The following is an 18754-nucleotide window of genomic DNA, read 5'->3' as shown; positions in this document are numbered from 1 at the left end:
CCCTTTTAAGAAGGAATGAAGAATCCACACTTTGGTCTTCCTTCTTCTTGAGTTTCTTATGGTTTGTGATTTATACTTTGTGTATTCTGATATTCTGAGATAATATTCACTTATCAGAGAATGCATAACATGTGTGTTCTTTTGTGATTGGGTTACCTCACTGAGGATGATATTCTCCAGGTCCATCGATTTCCCCAAGAATTTCATAAATTCATTGTTTTTAATAGCTGAGTAGTACTCCATCATGTAGATGTACCCCATTTTCTGTATTCATTCCTCTGTTGAGGGACATCTGGGTTGTTTCCAGTTTCTGGCTATTATAAATAAGGCTGCTATGAACATAGTGGAGCATGTGTCCTTATTACATGTTGGAGCATCTTCTGGGTATATGCCCAGGAGTGGTATAGCTGGGTCCTTTGGTAGTACTATGTCCAGTTTCTGGAAGAACTGCTAAACTGATTTCCACAGTGGTTGTACCAGCTTACAGTCCCACCAGCAATGAAAGAGTGTTCCTCTTTCTCCACAACCTTGCCAGCATCTGCTGTCCCCTGAGTTTTTTATTCTAGCCATTCTCACTGGTGTGAGGTGGAATCTCAGGGTTCTTTTGATTTGCATTTCCCTTATGACTAAGGATGTTGAACATTTCTTTAGGTGCTTCTCAGCCATTTGGTATTCATCAGTTAAGAATTCTTTGTTTAGCTCTGTACCCCATTTTTAATAGGGTTATTTGTTTCTCTTGAGTCTAACTTCTTGAGTTCTTTATATAGTTTTGATAATAGCCCTCTATCAGATATAGGATTGGTAAAGATCTTTCCACAATTTGTTGGTTGCCATTTTGTCCTGTTGACAGTGTCTTTTGCCTTACAGAAGCTTTGCAATTTTATGAAGTCTCATTTGTCAATTCTTGATCTTAGAGCATAAGCTATTGGTGTTCTGTTCAGGAAAATTTCCCCTGTGCCTATGTGCTCAAGGCTCTTCCCCACTTTCTTTTCTATTAGTTTCAGTGTATCTGGTTTTATGTGGAGGTCCTTGATCCACTTGGACTTGAGCTTTGTACAAGGAGATAGAAATGGATCCATTTGCATTCTTCTACATGGCTAACTGCCAGTTGAGCCAGCACCATTTGTTGAAAATGCTGTCTTTTTTCCACTGAATGGTTTTGGCTCCTTTGTCAAAGATCAAGTGACCATAGGCGTATGGGTTCATTTCTGGGTCTTCAATTCTACTCCGCTGATCTATCTGCCTGTCACTGTATTAATACCATGCAATTTTCATCACAATTTCTCTGTAGTACAACTTAAGGTCCAGGATGGTGATTCCACCAGAGGTTCCTTTATTGTTGAGAATAGTTTTGGCTATCCTGGGTTTTTTGTTATTCTAGATGAATTTGCAAATTGCTCTTTCTAAGTCTGTGAAGGCTTGAGTTGGAATTTTGATGGGGATTGCATTGAATCTGTAGATTGCCTTCGGTAAGATGGCCATTTTTACTATATTAATCCTGCCAATCCATGAGCATGGGAGATCTTTCCATCTTCTGAGATCTTCAGTTTCCTTCTTCAGAGATTTTAAGTTTTTGTCAAACAGATCTTTTACTTGCTTAGTTAGAGTCACACCAAGGTATTTTATATTCTTTGTGACTATTGTGAAGGGTGTTGTTTCCCTAATTTCTTTCTCAGCCAGTTTATCCTTTGTGTAGAGGAAGGACAATGATTTGCTTGAGTTAATTTAATATCCAGCTACGTTGCTGAAGTTGTTTATCAGGTTTAGGAGCTCTCCGGTAGAATTTTTGGGATCACTTGAGTATACTATCTTATGATCAGCATATAGTGATAGTTTGACTTCTTCCTTTCCAATTCATATCTCTTTGATCTCCTTTTGTCTAATTGCTCTGACTAGGATTCAAGTACAATATTGAATAGGTAGGGAGAGAGTGGGCAGCCTTGTCTAGTCCCTGATTTTAGTGGGACTGCTTCAAGTTTCTCTCCATTTAGTTTGATGTTGGCTACTGGTTTACTGCATATTGCTTTTACTATGTTTAAGTATCTGCCTTGAATTCCTGATCTTTCCAAGACTTTTATCATGAAGGGATGTTCCATTTTGTCAAATGCTTTCTCAGCATCTAATGAGATGATCATATGGGGTTTTTTCCTTTGAGTTTGTTTATATAGTGAATTATATTGATGAATTTGCATATATTGAACCATCCCTGCATCCCTGGGATGAAGCCTACTTGATCATGGTGGATGATTGTTTTGATGTTTTCTTTGATTCGGTTGGCAAGAATTTTATTGAGAATTTTTGCATTGATATTCATAAGGGAAATTGGTCTGAAGTTTTCTTTCTTTGTTAGGTCTTTGTGTGGTTTAGGTATAAGAGTAATTGTGGCTTCATAGAACGAATTGGGTAGAGTACCTTCCATTTCTATTTTGTGGAATAGTTTGAAGAGTATTGATATTAGGTGTTCTTTGAAGGTCTGATAAAACTCTATACTAAACCCATATGGTCCTGGGCTTTTTTTGGTTGGGAGACTATTAATGACTGTTTCTATTTCATTAGCAGATATGGGACTGTTTAGATCGTTGATCTGATCTTGATTTAACTTTGGTACCTGGTATCTGTCTAGAAAATTATCCATTTCATCAGGTTTTCTAGTTTTGTTGAGTATAGGCTTTTGTAGTAGGTTCTCATGATTTTTTGGATTTCCTCAGTGTCTGTTGTTATGTCTCCCTTTTCATTTCTGATCTTGTTAATTAGGATACTGTCTCTGTGCCCTCTAGTTAGTCTGGCTAAGGGTTTATCTATCTTGTTGATTTTCTCAAAGAACCAGCCCCTGGTTTGGTTGATTCTTTGTATTGTTCTTTTTGTTTCTATTTTGTTGATTTCAGCCCTGAGTGTGATTATTTCCTGCCTTTGACTCCTCTTGGGTGAATTTGCTTCTTTTTTTCTAGAGCTTTCAGATGTGTTGTCAAATTGCTGGTGTATGCTCTCTCCAGTTTCTTTTTGTAGGCACTTAAAGATATGAGTTTTCCTCTTTGGACTGCTTTCATTGTGTCCCATCAGTTTGGGTATGTTGTAGCTTCATTTCATTAAACTCTAGAAAGCCTTTAATTTCTTTGACCAAGTTATCATTGAATAGAGTGTTGTTGAGCTTCCACGTGTATGTGGGCATTCTATTGTTTATGTTGTTATTGAGGAGCAGCCTTAGTCCATGGTGATCTGATAGGATGCAAGGAATTATTTCAATCTTCTTGTATTTGTTGAGGTCTGATCTGTGACCAATTATATGGTCAGTTTTGGAGAAGGGACTATAAGGTGCTGAAAAGAAGGTATATCCTTTTGTCTTTTGATAAAAAGTTCTATAGATATCTGTTAAATCCATCTGTTTCATAACTTCTGTTAGTTTCACCATGACTTTGTTTAGTTTCTGTTTCCATGATCTGTCCATTGCAGAGTGGGGTGTTGAAATCTCCCACTATTGTGTGCAGTGCAATGTGTGCTTTGAGCTTTAGTTAAGTTTCTTGTATGAATGTAGATGCCCTTGCATTTGGAGCATAGAGGTTCAGAATTGAAAGTTCCTCTTGGTAGATCATACTTTTGATGAATATGAAGTTTCCCTCCTTATCTTTTTTGAGCACTTTAGGTTGAAAGTTGATTGTATTTGTTATTAGAATGGCTACTCCAGCTTTTTTCTTGGGACCATTGGCTTCAAAATTTGTTTTCCATCCTTTTATTCTGAGGTAGTGTTTATCTTTGTCACTGAGGTGGGTTTCCTGTATGCAGCAAAATGTTGGGTCCTGTTTACATACTCAATCTGATAGTCTATGTCTTTTTAGTGGAGAATTGAGTCCATTGATATTAATAGATATTAAGGAAAGGTAATTGTTGCTTCCTGTTATTTTTGTTGTTAGAGTTGGAATTCTGTTCATGTGGCTATCTTCTTTTAATTTTGTTGGAAAATTATTTTTTTTGCTTTTTCTAGGATGTAGTTTCCCTCCTTGTGTTGAAGTTTTCCATTTATTACCCTTTGAAGGGCTGGATTTGTGAAAATATATTGTATAAATTTGGTTTTGTTTTGGAATACTTTGGTTTCTCCATCTATGGTAATTGAGAGTTTTGCTGGGTATAGTAGCCTGGGCTGGTATTTGTATTCTCTTAAGGTCTGTATGACATCTGCCCAGGATCTTCTGGCTTTCATAGTCTCTGGCAAGAAGTCTGGTGTAATTCTGATAGGTCTGCCTTTATATGTTACTTGACCTTTTTCCCTCACTGCTTTTAATATTTTTTCTTTGTTTTGTACATTTGGTGTTTTGACTATTATGTGAAGGGAGGAATTTCTTTTCTGGTCCAGTCTATTTGGAGTTCTGTAGGCTTCTGGTATGTTCATGGGCATCTCTTTCTTTAAGTTAGAGAAGTTTTCTTCTATAATTTTATTGAATATTGAAGATATTTACTGGACCTTTAAGTTGGAGGTCTTCATTCTCTTCTATACCTATTATCCTTAGGTTCTTCTCATTGTGACCTGGATTTCCTGGATGTTTTTGGTTAGGAACTTTTTGCATCTTGTGTTTTCTTTGACTGTTGTGTCAATGTTTTCTATGTTATCTTCTGTACTTGAGATCCTCTCTTCTATCTCTTTTATTCTGTTAGTGATGCTTGCACCTATGGGTTCAAGTCCCTGTTCGGGCGCCACCTGCCGCGGGCCGGCCGATCTGGGCCTCCCTCAACCCGCGGGAGAAACGGGGGTCCTAGTCAGGTCGACAAGGCGTAGGCGAAGAAATGTCGGCAGAGACAACACATGAAGTATAAGATCTAAATGTATTCTTAGAAATGGCATCAGACTTTTACAGTCATTGTAAAAGAGAGATGGTAAATCTGGCAGCTCAATAGTTGAGGTACATCTGAGGCTATCTAAAACATACTGGGTCTAAAGCAGCAGCTATCTCTTCTGAACTGGTGCTGTATCCCCCGGGCCCAACCACTCTGGGCCCGGGGGGAATGCGGATGCATGAATCTGAGTCCTAGCCCATCTAAGTTCTAGTGTTAGTCCTTCATATGAGTCCAAGTCCTTCTTCTTCTCCCAGTCCTTCTGCTAGACTGAAGTCAAGTAGGCAAGTGACCCCCACACCCAGGTCAGCAGGGTCTGGTAGCTAGGTGTGAAACAAGAGGAAGAGGGGTGGAGCCCTCCCTGTTGAGGTATTCTTATACTAATTCTCTGGTTCTTGCTGGAGGCAGGCAGAGGGGAGTCCTGACCTAACTCTTTTAGCTAATGTCCTAGAGTGGGGGAAACCCTTCAATTACTCTCTAGTACGTAAAACATTAAACTAAGATAGTTGGAAACATTGTGTCGGCCAGGAGACAATGCCCAATCTTAACCATTTACAAATCATTACTTGGGGTAGCTTTATGCCTAATTATGAGGGCATGTTGATGATTGGAAAGACTGATCTGGAACACGTCTGAGTTAGGAGATACCAGCGACTAGTCTGAAATCCAGGAGGCACAGAACTCCTTTTGAAGTCTTATTGCCTCTTATCCTTTATCAGGATTTTATCCCCAATATTTTGGATGTGACTAGAGTAGACGAGTGTGCATAGCATTTCTTAACCGTTTCTATTTCCATTTTTAGTTCCTGGATGGTTTTGTTCAATTCCTTCACCTGTTTGGTTGTGCTTTCCTGTAATTCTTTAAGGGATTTTTGTGTTTCCTCTTTAAGGGCTTCTGCTTGTTTACCTGTGTACTCCTGTATTTCTTTAAGGGAGTTATCCTTGCTCTTCTTAAATTCTTCTATCACCATCGTGAGATATGATTTTAGATCCAAATCTTGCTTTTCTGATGTTTTGGGATATCCAGGACTTGCTGTGGTAGGAGTACTAGATTCTGATGAAGCCAAGTAGTCTTGGTTTCTGTTGGTAAGAGTCTTGTGATTGCTTTTCACCATCTGTTGGTCTCTGGCGTTAGATGTTCTTGCTGTCTCTGGCTGGAGCTTGTTCCTCCTGTGGGTCTGTAAGCCTGTGTCAGCACTTCTGGGAGATCAGCTCTCCTCTGGTAAGACCTGTGTGCGATGTGCTGTGGATCAGTCATCCCTCCAGAGTCCTGGTGTCAGAACAAACCCTGGTTACAGGAGTTTGGAGACACCAGGCTGGAGACAGGCTCTCCACTTGCACGGAAGGGACAGAGAGGGCTGTGGATCTGCAGTTCCTCCTAGGTGAAGAGGGAGGTAGAAAGGATCCTGTGCTGGCTGCCCTGCCACTTCTGAGGCCTGTGCCTTCTGGCTGGTCCAGCCTTAGAGGGTCACTGGAGAGAAAATGGAGATCTCTCCTGAGTTCCTGAGTTGGAGCAGTCCCCAAAGGCCAGTGATAATTCTTAATATGTAGTACTTTAATTTTTCAGAAATTTTCTAGACTCCATAAATACTAATCAATAATAGTAAAGTTGTAAGGTACAAGATTAAAATACAAAAGGCCATCAGTTTTGCAGAAACCAGAAGTTTTTAGTAGCAACCCTAAATGAAATTATTGTATAAATCTACACAAGAGAAAAACTACAGAACTCTGATAAAAGTAATCTGAGAAAACCCAAAAGATATTCCACACATGTTATAGATTATTCTCAAAGTTGAGACATTTTGACTTTATGACTTTAATGCAATCCCAGCAACCTTTGTGTTAGAAATAAATTCAACCTCAAATGCTCATGATAGCCAATGGGCGACAGGGAGAACTGATAGTGCTATAAACTGACTATAAAGCTGCAGTTATCAAGACAGAATTGGGATGCCAACACAGACAAATGATCAACACCACAGAATCAAGAACCTCAACACACACATACAGTGAACAAATCCACTTCAGCAGAGCATTAATCTTTTCATGTATGTCAGGTCTAAAAGACATTGGGGAACTTTATAAATAAACATTAAGATTACCTATGAGATTTTAATTCTTTTTTTTTTTTTGCTTATTATTGAGTTAGCTGGGTTTATGAAAAGGAAGTGATGAAAGGAAAAATACTTACTAGTCATCTTATTAAAGGATCTAGTTCCTCACAGAGTGTGATGCTACTTTTAACTTCTTTGTAATTTTAAACTTTTTAAAAAAATATATGTAAACAACAATATGAACTAACTAGTACACTCAGAGCTCCCAGGGACTCAACCACCAACCAAGGAGTACACATGGTGGGACTGATTGTTCTGGCAGCATGTGTATAGTAGAGGATTGCAAAGTCGATCATTAATGGGAGGAGAGGCCCTTTGCCCTGTGAAGATTCTGTGCCCCAGTGTAGGGGAATTCCAGGGCCAATAAGTGAGAGAGGGTGGGATGGCAAGTAAGGGGAGGGGGGAGGCAACAGGGGTTTGTTCTTGTTGGTGTTTTGTTTTGTTTTTTGTTTTTGTTTTTGCTTTTTTTGGAGGGGAAACTGGGAAAGGAGAAATCATATGACATGAAAATAAAGAAAATATCTTAAAAATAAAAAAGTATGTATATAAGTGTGTTGCATTCATGTTTGTATGTGACCACATACATATACTGACTTTGGGGCCAGAAGAAGGTGTTATAATCCTTGAACTAGAGTTATAGATAGCTGTGAGCTGCCATGTTGTGCATCCTCAGAACTGAACCCAGGTCCTCTGAAAGAGCAGCTAGTGCTCTGAACTTCTGAGCCATCTTTCAGCTTTCATAGTTATTTTTATTGGATATTAGTCAGTTTTTCTATCACTCTGATCCAAATACCCAAGGAAAAGATTTGTTTTTGTTCAACAGTTTGAAAGATTCTGTCTGTAGCTCTTGTCAGGGACAACAGGTGGGATGAAGCTCCTCACCTCCATAGTGACGAAGTAGAAACAAAGGGATGGAAGGAGGAAAAGGGGGCTTGAGGATAGTTATACCTGTCAAAGAGTTATCCCTAGATCATTCATTTTTTCCATAAAGGTATCTCCTACCTCTTAACCCACTCAACTGTGAATTTATCAGTAAAGTAATCCATTGATGAGATTAACACTGTTATGATCCAGTGACCTCTCTCAGTTAGAGCTACTAGTTGTGGTAAAGCCACACATGAGCCTTTTAGAACATTTCATGTGTGTACTGTCGTGTTTGTGTGTTTTATCTATGTGTGGAAATCCCTGCTACTAGGTTGCTGAGATTTTCTTTTATCATTTTATTAGTTGTGTATCTATTGGTCTGTTGATGGTACATTTCTCCCTCAGACTATCTGAGGTGAGAGATGATAGGCAGTGAGTTTTAATGTTGGTTACAGCCTTGCATACCAGGAACAAATTCTACTAGTTTCTGTTGTGCAGTTCTTCTCATGTATTGAACTTGATTTGCTATCTGTGTTTATGAGAGCTAATGGGTATATTAGGAAGAATCTGATATAATTTTTCCATTAAATGAAGTCACTAATAAACCTACCTAGATCTGGTGCCTTTTATTATGGGAAGATAACCATTGATTGAATCCATAAATGCAGGTTTTCTCAAATGTCCCATTTCTCTTAGCCTGTATTTAAAAATAACTATATCGTTCAAGGAACTAGTCCATCTCACTTGTTATCAGAGTAGTAGACATAAAGTCATAAATTTTCCTCAATGATTTTCCTGCCTTTGTGATTGAGAATGATGGACCCTTCATTACTGGTTAGCAATTTCATATTTTAGTTCTTAGTTAACTTTGCTGGTAGGTTGCCCATTTTACTGATCTTTTCAAAGAACTGCCTTTTCCCCCTGAAGTACTTTATTTTCATGTATAATAACTTTAAAAACTATGTACCAAAATATGTATAGCATTTGGCATAGCTCTGTATGTGGGTAGAATGGTTTAGACTGCTGCATAAAGTTCAGACTTATTCATTTCCAACTTCTCATATTCTTTGTAGGTCTCCATAGAAGCAGATTTGCTTAACTTTCTTTCAGCCTTTATTGTCCCTTGGAATTTAACTGGTAGTTTTAAAGTAACTTCTAATTGTTTCAGAGAGAAAATTCAAAAGGGAAAAGATTTACCAGTACATCAGAATCTTTGATCAACCAAATTAATAGGAGGTATAACCCAAGTGATAGCATGATATCAACAAGAAAACAGAAGAAGCCTCAGGATGGCAGGTACAGTCGGAAGTTGAGATAGTAGTATTTTTGACAGATACAACTAAATTGGCTTGAACAGTATGAGAAAAGGTTTTAGGGACATGTTTGAATAATATAACTTTCTACTAGAAAATAATTACTAATTTGTTATTACTAGTAGTAGTAGTAGCAAACTATAAGATATAGAGCATTCTAGAGTGTAATTATACTGTATAAAGTGTCAAAAGTATGAAACAAAGTGTGGCATTCAGAGAGAAATCTATGAAATATAAACAACTTAGAATTTTATTTATAGAATCTTAGTAATGACTAAAGATAAGCGTGCTAAAAATTTATTGCTTAATGAAGTATGGGGTGTCAGTGAGCTGAAATAATTGTACTAACTAGTATTTCTTGTTTGCAATATTTTTGAAATATTATTCTTATCATAAACATCCATTTATAGACTGTGAGATTGTTCATTCATGTTTAAATTCACTCTGGCCTTATGCAGTAAGAGATAAAGTCCTTTCCTGGATTAAGAGATAAAGTCCTTTTACAGTGTCTGACACTTCCTCCTATGTTACTGATGCAACTTAGATTTTAACTATGATCGTAATAGTTGTTAGATTGGAAACCTATCAGACTGACTAGAGATTTTGTTTTAAGTTTGTGTTGGTACCCATTTTTTAGCATAGTTAATTTAGTAATCCAGATATGTTTTACTATTTATAATAATAGTATATATGAAAAATATTTTACTGATAACTGAGCCATTCCTTAAATATTGCCACTATCTTTTTTTTTTTGTAGTGGGTTTTCAAAGAAACCTGACCTGCAGTTAAATAAGGTAGGTGCTGCTTAATTCCACCAATTTCTACAGTCAGACTCAATATTTAATTATAAGCACTAAAATAATAGTTAGAAAATAAAATTGGGGGTGAGGCTAGAGAGATGGCTCAGAGTTTAAGAGCACTGGCTGCTCTTCTGGAGGACTTGGGTTCAATTCCCAGCATCTATATAACAGCTCAAAACCATCTGTAACTTCTATTCCAGGGGACCTGACACCCTCACATAGACATACATGCAAGCAAAACAACAATGTGTATAAAATAAGAAGAATAAATAGGTTTTTTTTTTTTTAAAGAAAAGGGAATTAGATTTAAAGTTATAGAGTACTGCTAAATAGATTATAACAATTGACAAATTTAGTCACAAGTTACTTAAAATAGTTCCCTAACTTTCTGTCTTCTAAAGAAGAATTCTTTTTAAACCGGACCTATGGTGTATACTCCTATAATTCCAGCTACTCGGAGAGCTAAGGCAGAAGGATTGCAGGTTTAGGGACTACCTAGATAACTTTTAGTGAGACTCTGTCTCACAAGAAGACAACTAAGGGCGTACCTCTGTGGTGGCTATAGCACCCATACCATAGTTTCAAATAGGGATCCAGTATTCTCATTTGGGGTCTATGATTTAGTCTGGATTTTGTTTTATCACAATATCTAACTATTTTTTGTTTTGCTAGGTGATCCCATCTATCCTGACTAATCCTGGAATCTTGATTTTGTTAAAATATTTATCGTTTGTTTAGGCTTAAAAATACAGATCCTCTTTGACTTCACCATTTATAGGTTTTTCTTTTTAATTGTTAAATTTCAAGGGTCGACTCTCCAGTTCTTGGCTTGTTATTACACTAGTCATGTATAGTTTTCTTTGCTTTATAGCATGTTTTGTGCCAGACCTTTCATTATGTATAAACACTACCTTCTTTACTTTCCAAAATTCCCATTTTAACCATGTCCCGTTCTTTAACCATGTCCCATGTTCAGAAACCGAATTTGTCTCTGCTGCTTGCTGCTTATTGAACTGAGATATGGAATGGCTTGTTAGGGTTTTTTATATGTTTTTAAACTGTCATTGCAAGACAGTAGTTTTGTTAGGAGATGTTTTTAATCAATTGATTCATTCTTTTGGTGGAGGGATAACAATCTTTTTCTTTTATTTTTTTATTCTTTAATCTTTTATTACAGTCTAGTCTTTATCCCAATCCCAGTCTGCCCTCTGACTGTTCCACATCTTTTTTTTTTATTTAAAATATCTCCTTTCCCAGGTTCCCCCCCCCCAAAAAAAAGAAGAAGAAGAAGAAAAGAAAAAAGAAGAAAAGAAAAAAACTAAAACAAACCCCTATTCCTTTCCCCCTCCTCTGCTCACCACCCCACCCCCTCCTGCTTACTAGCACTGGAATTCCCCTACACTGGGGCATAAAACCTTCACAGGGCCAAGGGCCTCTCCTCTCATTGATGACCAATTTGGCCATCCTCTGCTATACATATGCTGCTGGAGCAATGAGTCCCACCATGTGTACTCTTTGGTTGGTGTTTTAGTCCCTGGGAGCTCTGAGGGTACTAGTTAGTTCATATTGTTGTTCATCCTAAGGGGCTGCAGACCCTTCGGCTCTTTGGGTCCCTTCTCTAGCTCCTTTACTGGGGACCCTGTGCTCAGTCCAATGGATGGCTGTGAGCCTCTACTTCTGTATTAGTTGGGTACTGTCAGAGCCTCTCAGGAGACAGCTATATCAGGCTCCTGTCATCCAGCACTTGCTGGCATCCACAATAGTGCCTAGATTTGATGATTGAATATGAGAAGGATTCCCAGGTAGAGCAGTCTTTGAATTGTCCTTCCTTTAGTCTCTGCTCCATAGTTAGTCTCTACAACTCCTTCCATGGGTATTCTGTTCCCCCTTTTAAGAAGGAACGAAGTATCCACACTTTGGTCTTCCTTCCTCTTGTGTTCCACATCTTATACCCCCTCCCTACAATGCCCCTTCTCATCTCCAAGAGAATATCCCCACCCCCATACCTCCACCCCACCAGACCTCCCCACTCCCTGGGGCCCCAAGTCTCTAGAGGGTTAGGTGCATCTTCTCTGAGTCCAGACCCAGCAGTCCTCTCCTGCATATGTGTAGGGGTCTCATATCAGCTGGTGTGTGCCTGGTTGGTGGCTCAGTGTCTGTGAGATCCTGGGGTGGGGTCCAGGTTAGCTGAGACTGCTGTTCTTCATATGGGGCTGCCCTCCTCCTCAGCTTCTTCCAGCTTTTCCCTAATTGAACCACAAGGGTCACTAGCTTCTGTGGTGACCACTGGTTGGGTGTAAATATCTGCATCTGACTATTTCAGCTGCTTGTTGGGCCTCTTGGAAGGCAGCCATCCTAGGCTTCTCTCTGTAAGTACACAATAGCACCAATAGTAGTGCTAGGCCTTGGGGCCTCCCCTTGAGCTGGATCACAATTTGATCCTGTCACTGGATCTTCTTTCCCTCAGGCTCTTCTCCATTTTTGATGCTGCAGTTCTTTCAGACAGGAACAAGTCTGGTTCAGAGTTTTTGACTGTGGGATGGCAACCCTATCCCTCCTCTTGATGTCCTGTCTTTCTACTGGAGGTGGATTCTACAAGTTCCCTCTCCCCACTGTAGGGCATTTTATCTAAGATCCTCCCTTTGAGTCCTGAGAGTCTCTCACCTCTCAGGTCTCTGATACATTCTAGAGGATCCCTCCACCTCCTACCTCCTGAGGTTGCCTATTTTGATTCTTTCTGCTCTAGCACTCAGGGCTTTAGTCCTGCCCCTCCCCACCCAATACCTGATCGATAGATCATGTTCCTCTCTTTCCCTCCCTGTAGCCTTTCTGACCCAGGTCCCTCTCTCCCTCCCACCCCTCTTGTGATTACTTTCTTCTCCCTCTCAAGAGGGATTGGGGCATCCTTACTTGGGCCCTTTGGCTTGTTACCCTTCTTGAGTTCTGTGGATTTTATCCTGGGAATTCTGTTTTTGGTTTTTGGTTTTTGGTTTTTTGGTGTTTTTTGCTAATATCCACTTGTTACTGAGTACATATCATGCACGACTTTTTGGGTCGGGATTACCTCACTCAGGATAATATTTTCTAGTTCCATGCATTTGCCTGCAAAACTCATGATGTCCTCATTCTTAATAAAAATAACAATGGAATAGTATTCCATTGTATAAATGAACCACATTTTCTATATTGAGTCTTCTGATGTGGGTCATCTGTTGTTTCCAGCTTCTGGCTATCACAAATAAGGCTCATATGAACATAGTGCAACATGTGCCCCTGTGGTATGGTGGTGCATCTTTTGAGTATATGCCCAGGAGTGGTATACCAGGGTCATCAGGTAGATCTATTTTCAATTTTCTGAGGAAATTCCAGATTGATTTCCAGAGTGGTTTTACCAGTTTTCAATCTCACCAGTAATGGAGGAGTGCTCCTCTTCCTCCACATCCTTGCCAACATGTGCTGTTTTGATCTTAGCCATTCTGATTGGTATAAGGTGGAATCTCAGGGTCATTTTAATTTGCATTTCCCTGATCACTAAGGACTTTGAACATTTATTTAAGTGCTTCTCAACCATTTGAGAGTCCTCTGTTTTGAATTCTCTGTTTTGTTCTATACCTCATTTTTTGATTGGGTTGTTTGGTTTCTTGGTGGTTAGCTTCTTGAGTTCTTTATATATTTTGGATATTAGCCCTCTATTGGATGTGGGGTTAGTGAAGACTTTTCCCCAATCTGTAGGTTGCCGATTTGTCCTATCGACTATGTCCTTTGCCTTACAGAAGCATTCCAGTTTTATGAAGTCCTATTTATCAATTCTTGATCTTAGAGCCTGAGTCATTGGAGTTCTGTTTAGGAAATGTCCCCCTGTGCCAATGAGTTCAAGGCTCTTTCCCATTTTCTCTTCTATTAGATTCAGTGTATCTGGTTTTATGTTGAGGTTCTTGATCCAGTTGGACTTGAGCTTTGTACAAGGTGACAAATATGGGTCTATTTTCATTTTTCTATTACATACAGACTGCTGGTTAAACCAGCACCATGTATTGAAGATGCTTTCTCTTTTTTATTGTATATTTTTGGCTTCTTTGTCAAAGATCAAGTGTCTGTAAGTGTGTGGTTTTATTTCTGGTCTTCCATTCTATTCCATTGATCAACAAGACTGATTCATTCTTACTAAGGAGAATGTTACAAATAATAGATTTGTGTTAGTTGAATGCACAAGTAAAAAATGTTTCACAATTCAGTTGCTCATGTGACTTATCTGATGCAGCTAGCAATCTCATGTTTAAATGTTTTTATGTAAACCTCTTTCATGTTTTGCAAAAGGTTCAGAGAAAGAGTTACAGAAAACTGAAGACAACTGTTGTTAATGTTACTTCTGAATGTCCACTGTGAGTAAATTTTCTTAAGTGTTTGTTATTTGAAGAGACTGGATATTTTCCTTATGCAGTGGTGCTAACATTTATCTTTGTTCTTTACAGGAATGATGTGTATAATTTCAGCTTGAATGGTGCTGTTGAGCCTGTTATAAAACTTGGAGTAAGCTAAAAATCCACTGATTTTGTGCTTAGTTCTTCTTACAGTTATATGCAGTTATGAGCATCTGTTTGAGATGCATCTTGGGAAAGATATACCTTACAGTGTTTAAAATATGAAATGGTATATTTGGAAAACAAGCATAAGTAATCTAAGTAGATTTTTCTATTTTTAAATATTTATTTGTTATTATATGAAAGTACACTGTAGCTGTCTTTAAAAACACCAGAAGAGAGTGTCAGATCTTATTAGGGATGGTTGTGAGCCACCATGTGGTTGCTGGAATTTGAATTCTGGACCTTCAGAAGAGCAGTCAGTGCTCCTACCTGCTGAGCCATCTCTCCAGCCCTTTTTTTCTATTTTTTAATAGAGAAAAATGAGTTAACTGGAGATTCTCAGTACCTTAGACTTGATCTTTAAAGAAAATTGTGATTCATTTGAATGCGTTAATAAGAAACTCAGAATCACTAGCAGTGTGTTGTGTCCCATTAAAAAAAAAAAAAGAAACCAAAATGCTTCTGTTGTTATTTAACGTTTTCTCTTTATTTCTTACATCTTCCTCTGTTTTATGAGTCTGAATCCTTGCCTGCCTGAAGGTTGTCTTGTGAATATCTCCCTGTGTCTGTTTCTCTGTGTATTTATGTGCCCCTAACAAAAATGATTTTTGTCTGTGTTTATTGAACAGCACAGAAAGCATCATACTGGGGGCATGAAGGCATGAGGGCTGCTTACAAACTCTGTAGCAGAGTTTGACATTTTCATCAGGAGAGAACCGCACACTACTGTGTTAGAGAGAGCCACACACTACTGTGTTAGAGAGAGCCGCACACTGTGTTCAGAACTACGGTGGACGTTCATTTTATAAGACTGCTTTCAACACATGTTATTTTTGCTGTCTTTAGCAAATGATTATTAGAGTATTCATGTATTTATTCTGAGTCAGGAGCATGGGAGGTTGTATAATTTAAGATTACATATAAGCATTGTACCAGGTTGTAAAAGTTGATTACATAGGAAATCTAAGGCAAGTAAATTTGTTTGTTACATTGTTTTCTTAAATAGAAGTTGGAAAAAAAAGTTGAATAAATTGTAGGTGATCAGACTTAAGTGACCTCCACATATGTTATTTAGTATAGGAGTGAGGTCCAGCAAAAGTTCTAGTCTATCAGAATGTCAGCGATTTAGAGATTTTTATCATAAAGCATTGTCACAAGAAAAACACTAGTCCTTACTGTGATGAACATACTCTGATTTGTTTTGCTCTCAGTCTACTTTTACTGTGTGTATTTAGCTTTAAACAACAAATACTATGGTAAGCTGATTTTAATGAATAATTCTTATTATCTGAAATAAAAGAAACTAGATTTTGATCATTTTTCTTTTGTATTTCTCTTATTTTTGACATAAGATTTTTTTGCTTCTGTTTATTTTCCATTTAGATCCAAGAATTTCAAGCTTCGACTAGAGAAGCCAGTATAGATAATTCATTAAAATTGTAAGATTTTTAAAATTATAATTTAATAGATTACATTCTATTTAGCTCCATTTACTTTCTTTTAAATAACAATCTCCCTTAATCCTGTTTGAGTTTTTGACATATGAGAGGAGAGCATTAAGATCCTACTGTCATGATTACTCTAGCTGTGATTGTTACATCAGCACTTATTTTTAAGTTGAATATGTAAAAGATTGGTAGTTTGAATATTATGACTATGATCATAGAGTTGAAAACTTAGTCCTTTATTTAAATTCATTTTTTAAAACTGAGGAAAGGATTAATAATCTGGCCATTACCCAGCTAATGGTAAAACTAGTGAAAGAATTAAACCTGAAGTCCTAGTAATTTTCCAGTGTGCTCTGTTAGAAGAAAACAAAATATAATACCTGTTTAAAATTAATGTGTATTTTTGTTTTCCAGGGTAGATGTAAGTAATCATGATGAACTTGACCCTTCTCTCAAAACAAAAGATAAAAGAGTAAGTTATAACATGTAATATACCAATTAAAACCAATATTTCTTATGTTATAGTGGGAACTCAGCTTCGCGATTAAGTGTTCTTAATACTCTTCACAAGATCTGAGTTTGGTTCTTAACAATTGTGTTGGGCAGATCACAGACCTTCTGAAACTTCAATTCCATGGGATCGGATGCTCTCTTCTGGACTCTGACGATAATTACATGCATATGGCTTAATACATACACACACACACACACACACACACACACATCACACAAGGGAAACTTTTAAAAGAGTATTTCTTAACATTTTAGTACTAGAGATTACTTAACTAGAAAATAAAATACATGCTGGTGCTTAAAAATAACTTTCAGGGGCTGCAGGGGGATGGCTCAGAGGTTGAGAGTACACTGACTGCTCTTCCAGAGGATTCAAGTTCAGTTCTCAGCACCTTCATGGCAGCCCACAACCATCTGTCATTCCAGTGCCAGTTCCATGTGTTCAGGCAAACTTTTTATGGTCAGATATGAGACTCTGTTACTGTGTTTTGGCTCATAGATTAGATATTTTATCTAAAGTAGATAAGTACAACATTATATGTATGTAGAATAATGAGAGAAATTTTTGTTCTTCAGGGAACATGACTAATTCAAGAGATAGCCATATGAAAATTTTAAAATTCAAATACAGGTAGCTCTGTCAAATTGTCTTAGGTTAAGGATCTTTATTGCATATCATATCAGACTACAAAATAAAAAGTAAAACCAGTAAATAATACAAGTATTATAGAGATTTAAAAAGAAATCCTACCTGTATAGTACTGTTGGAATTAGGACTTGCCATGAGGTGAGACTAGACCTAAAAGTGATGTGCAGTGTGCCCCTGGTTCATCTGTTTAACTTTCCAAACTAAAGTAAGTTGGACTTCTTTTCCTTCTAAATCTGCATATGATATTGACAACTTCATGCTTTCAAAATTAACTGTCAAGATTATTTAGCCCATCAACAAATACAGTGAATTCAAATTGCTCTTCATTTACTCACATCTAATGAAACTAGTGTGAATGCATTGGATAAGAGTGCATGTAGAAACACTGAAAAGGGACAAAATAGAAGAGGAACCTGAAGATAGAAACCATGCGAGCTTAGAAAAGGTAACTTACATGATTTGCATAACAGCAAGAAAGATACAAAGCAAAACAGATAAAATGAAGTTACTAAGAGAGCAGCAATACCTGGGCTGGAGAGATGACTCAGTGGGTAAGAGTACCGACTGCTCTTCCAAAGGTCCTGAGTTCAAATCCCAGCAACCACATGATAGCTCACAACCATCCATAATGAGATCTGATGCCCTCTTCTGGGGTTATCTGAAGACAGCTACAGTGTACTTACATATAATAAATAAATAAATCTTTTAAAAAAAAAAAGAATGTAAGAGCTAAGGATGGGATGCATGCTGTGAATTTTCTAAAAGAGAGAGAAAGAGAGAGAGAGAGAGAAAGAGAGAGAGAGAGAGAGAACAGCAATACCTTGATGTTTTTCCAACAGATCATTCAGTCTTCACCCTCCCAACAGACTCTCCTATTGTATATAGCTCACTTGATACAGAACACAGATTATTATAGATACCATGGACACACAATGAGACCTGTTCTCACTTAACTGGGAATGAAATGAGGGAATTCCAAGTTAATGAACAGTTACCAAAGTGGTCTAAAGTAGTTTGGAAAATGGCCCCATGAAAACCATGATGGCATAGCTAATCCTATGACAATTTTAGAACTTTTCATATCATATGTTTCTCAGACAGTTTAATGTGAGGATAAGGTGAAAAACGGTCATTTATGTCACTAAATGTACCCCATTGGAAGATGACTTAGGGCAAGGCTTCAAGATGAAGAAAACTAAGACTGCAGTGTTGGGCTGCACTGAGCATTCTCTTTGTATAAATAAATGTTGTGGAAATGAGGACTTTAGTTAATCTGGCATTGACTGTTCACTGCAGCATTTGTCTAACTAATCATGAACAATATGAGAAATAAAATTCCATTTATTGATAAATTGTGGAATGCTTTTAAAAGTTATACCTAAGGATGTATCATAGAACTTTTTTGCCTAGCATATAAAAGGCCCTGAGTTTGAACCTTCACCAGTCCTGAATGAACAAGTAAACAACAACAAAACTGGCAAAACTCAACAAGCATTTAGTTAATTATTTGGAGTATGTAGGAGCTTACCTTAATATGGTCACATACTAAGACACGTTTTTTTGATTTTTTTTTCTATAGGTGTTAAGTCATGGGAAGAAAACTCTCTTCAGTGACACTGAAACAGAATATGGATGTGATGACAGCAA

General features: G+C 37.7%; 1 protein-coding gene across 1 annotated transcript in view; it reads left to right on the top strand.

The window, feature by feature from the left end:
• The window catches only part of Sycp2 (synaptonemal complex protein 2), a gene marked incomplete at its 3' end in the record, with an annotated part of 80345 nt that overhangs the window by 43894 nt on the left and 17697 nt on the right, over nt 1-18754 (top strand). Inside the window, exons 24-30 of the mRNA XM_031373288.1 lie at nt 8970-9097; nt 9872-9908; nt 14232-14296; nt 14387-14444; nt 15881-15936; nt 16360-16417; nt 18687-18750. Of these exons, the coding sequence (XP_031229148.1) occupies nt 8970-9097; nt 9872-9908; nt 14232-14296; nt 14387-14444; nt 15881-15936; nt 16360-16417; nt 18687-18750 (466 nt within the window). The remainder of the gene's footprint in view (nt 1-8969; nt 9098-9871; nt 9909-14231; nt 14297-14386; nt 14445-15880; nt 15937-16359; nt 16418-18686; nt 18751-18754) is intronic.

This window comes from Mastomys coucha, unplaced genomic scaffold (genome assembly GCF_008632895.1).
Source record: "Mastomys coucha isolate ucsf_1 unplaced genomic scaffold, UCSF_Mcou_1 pScaffold15, whole genome shotgun sequence".
Lineage (NCBI taxonomy): Eukaryota > Metazoa > Chordata > Mammalia > Rodentia > Muridae > Mastomys > Mastomys coucha.
The sequence above is the reverse complement of the archived record's forward strand: the minus strand, read 5'-3'. Positions and strand labels throughout refer to the sequence as shown.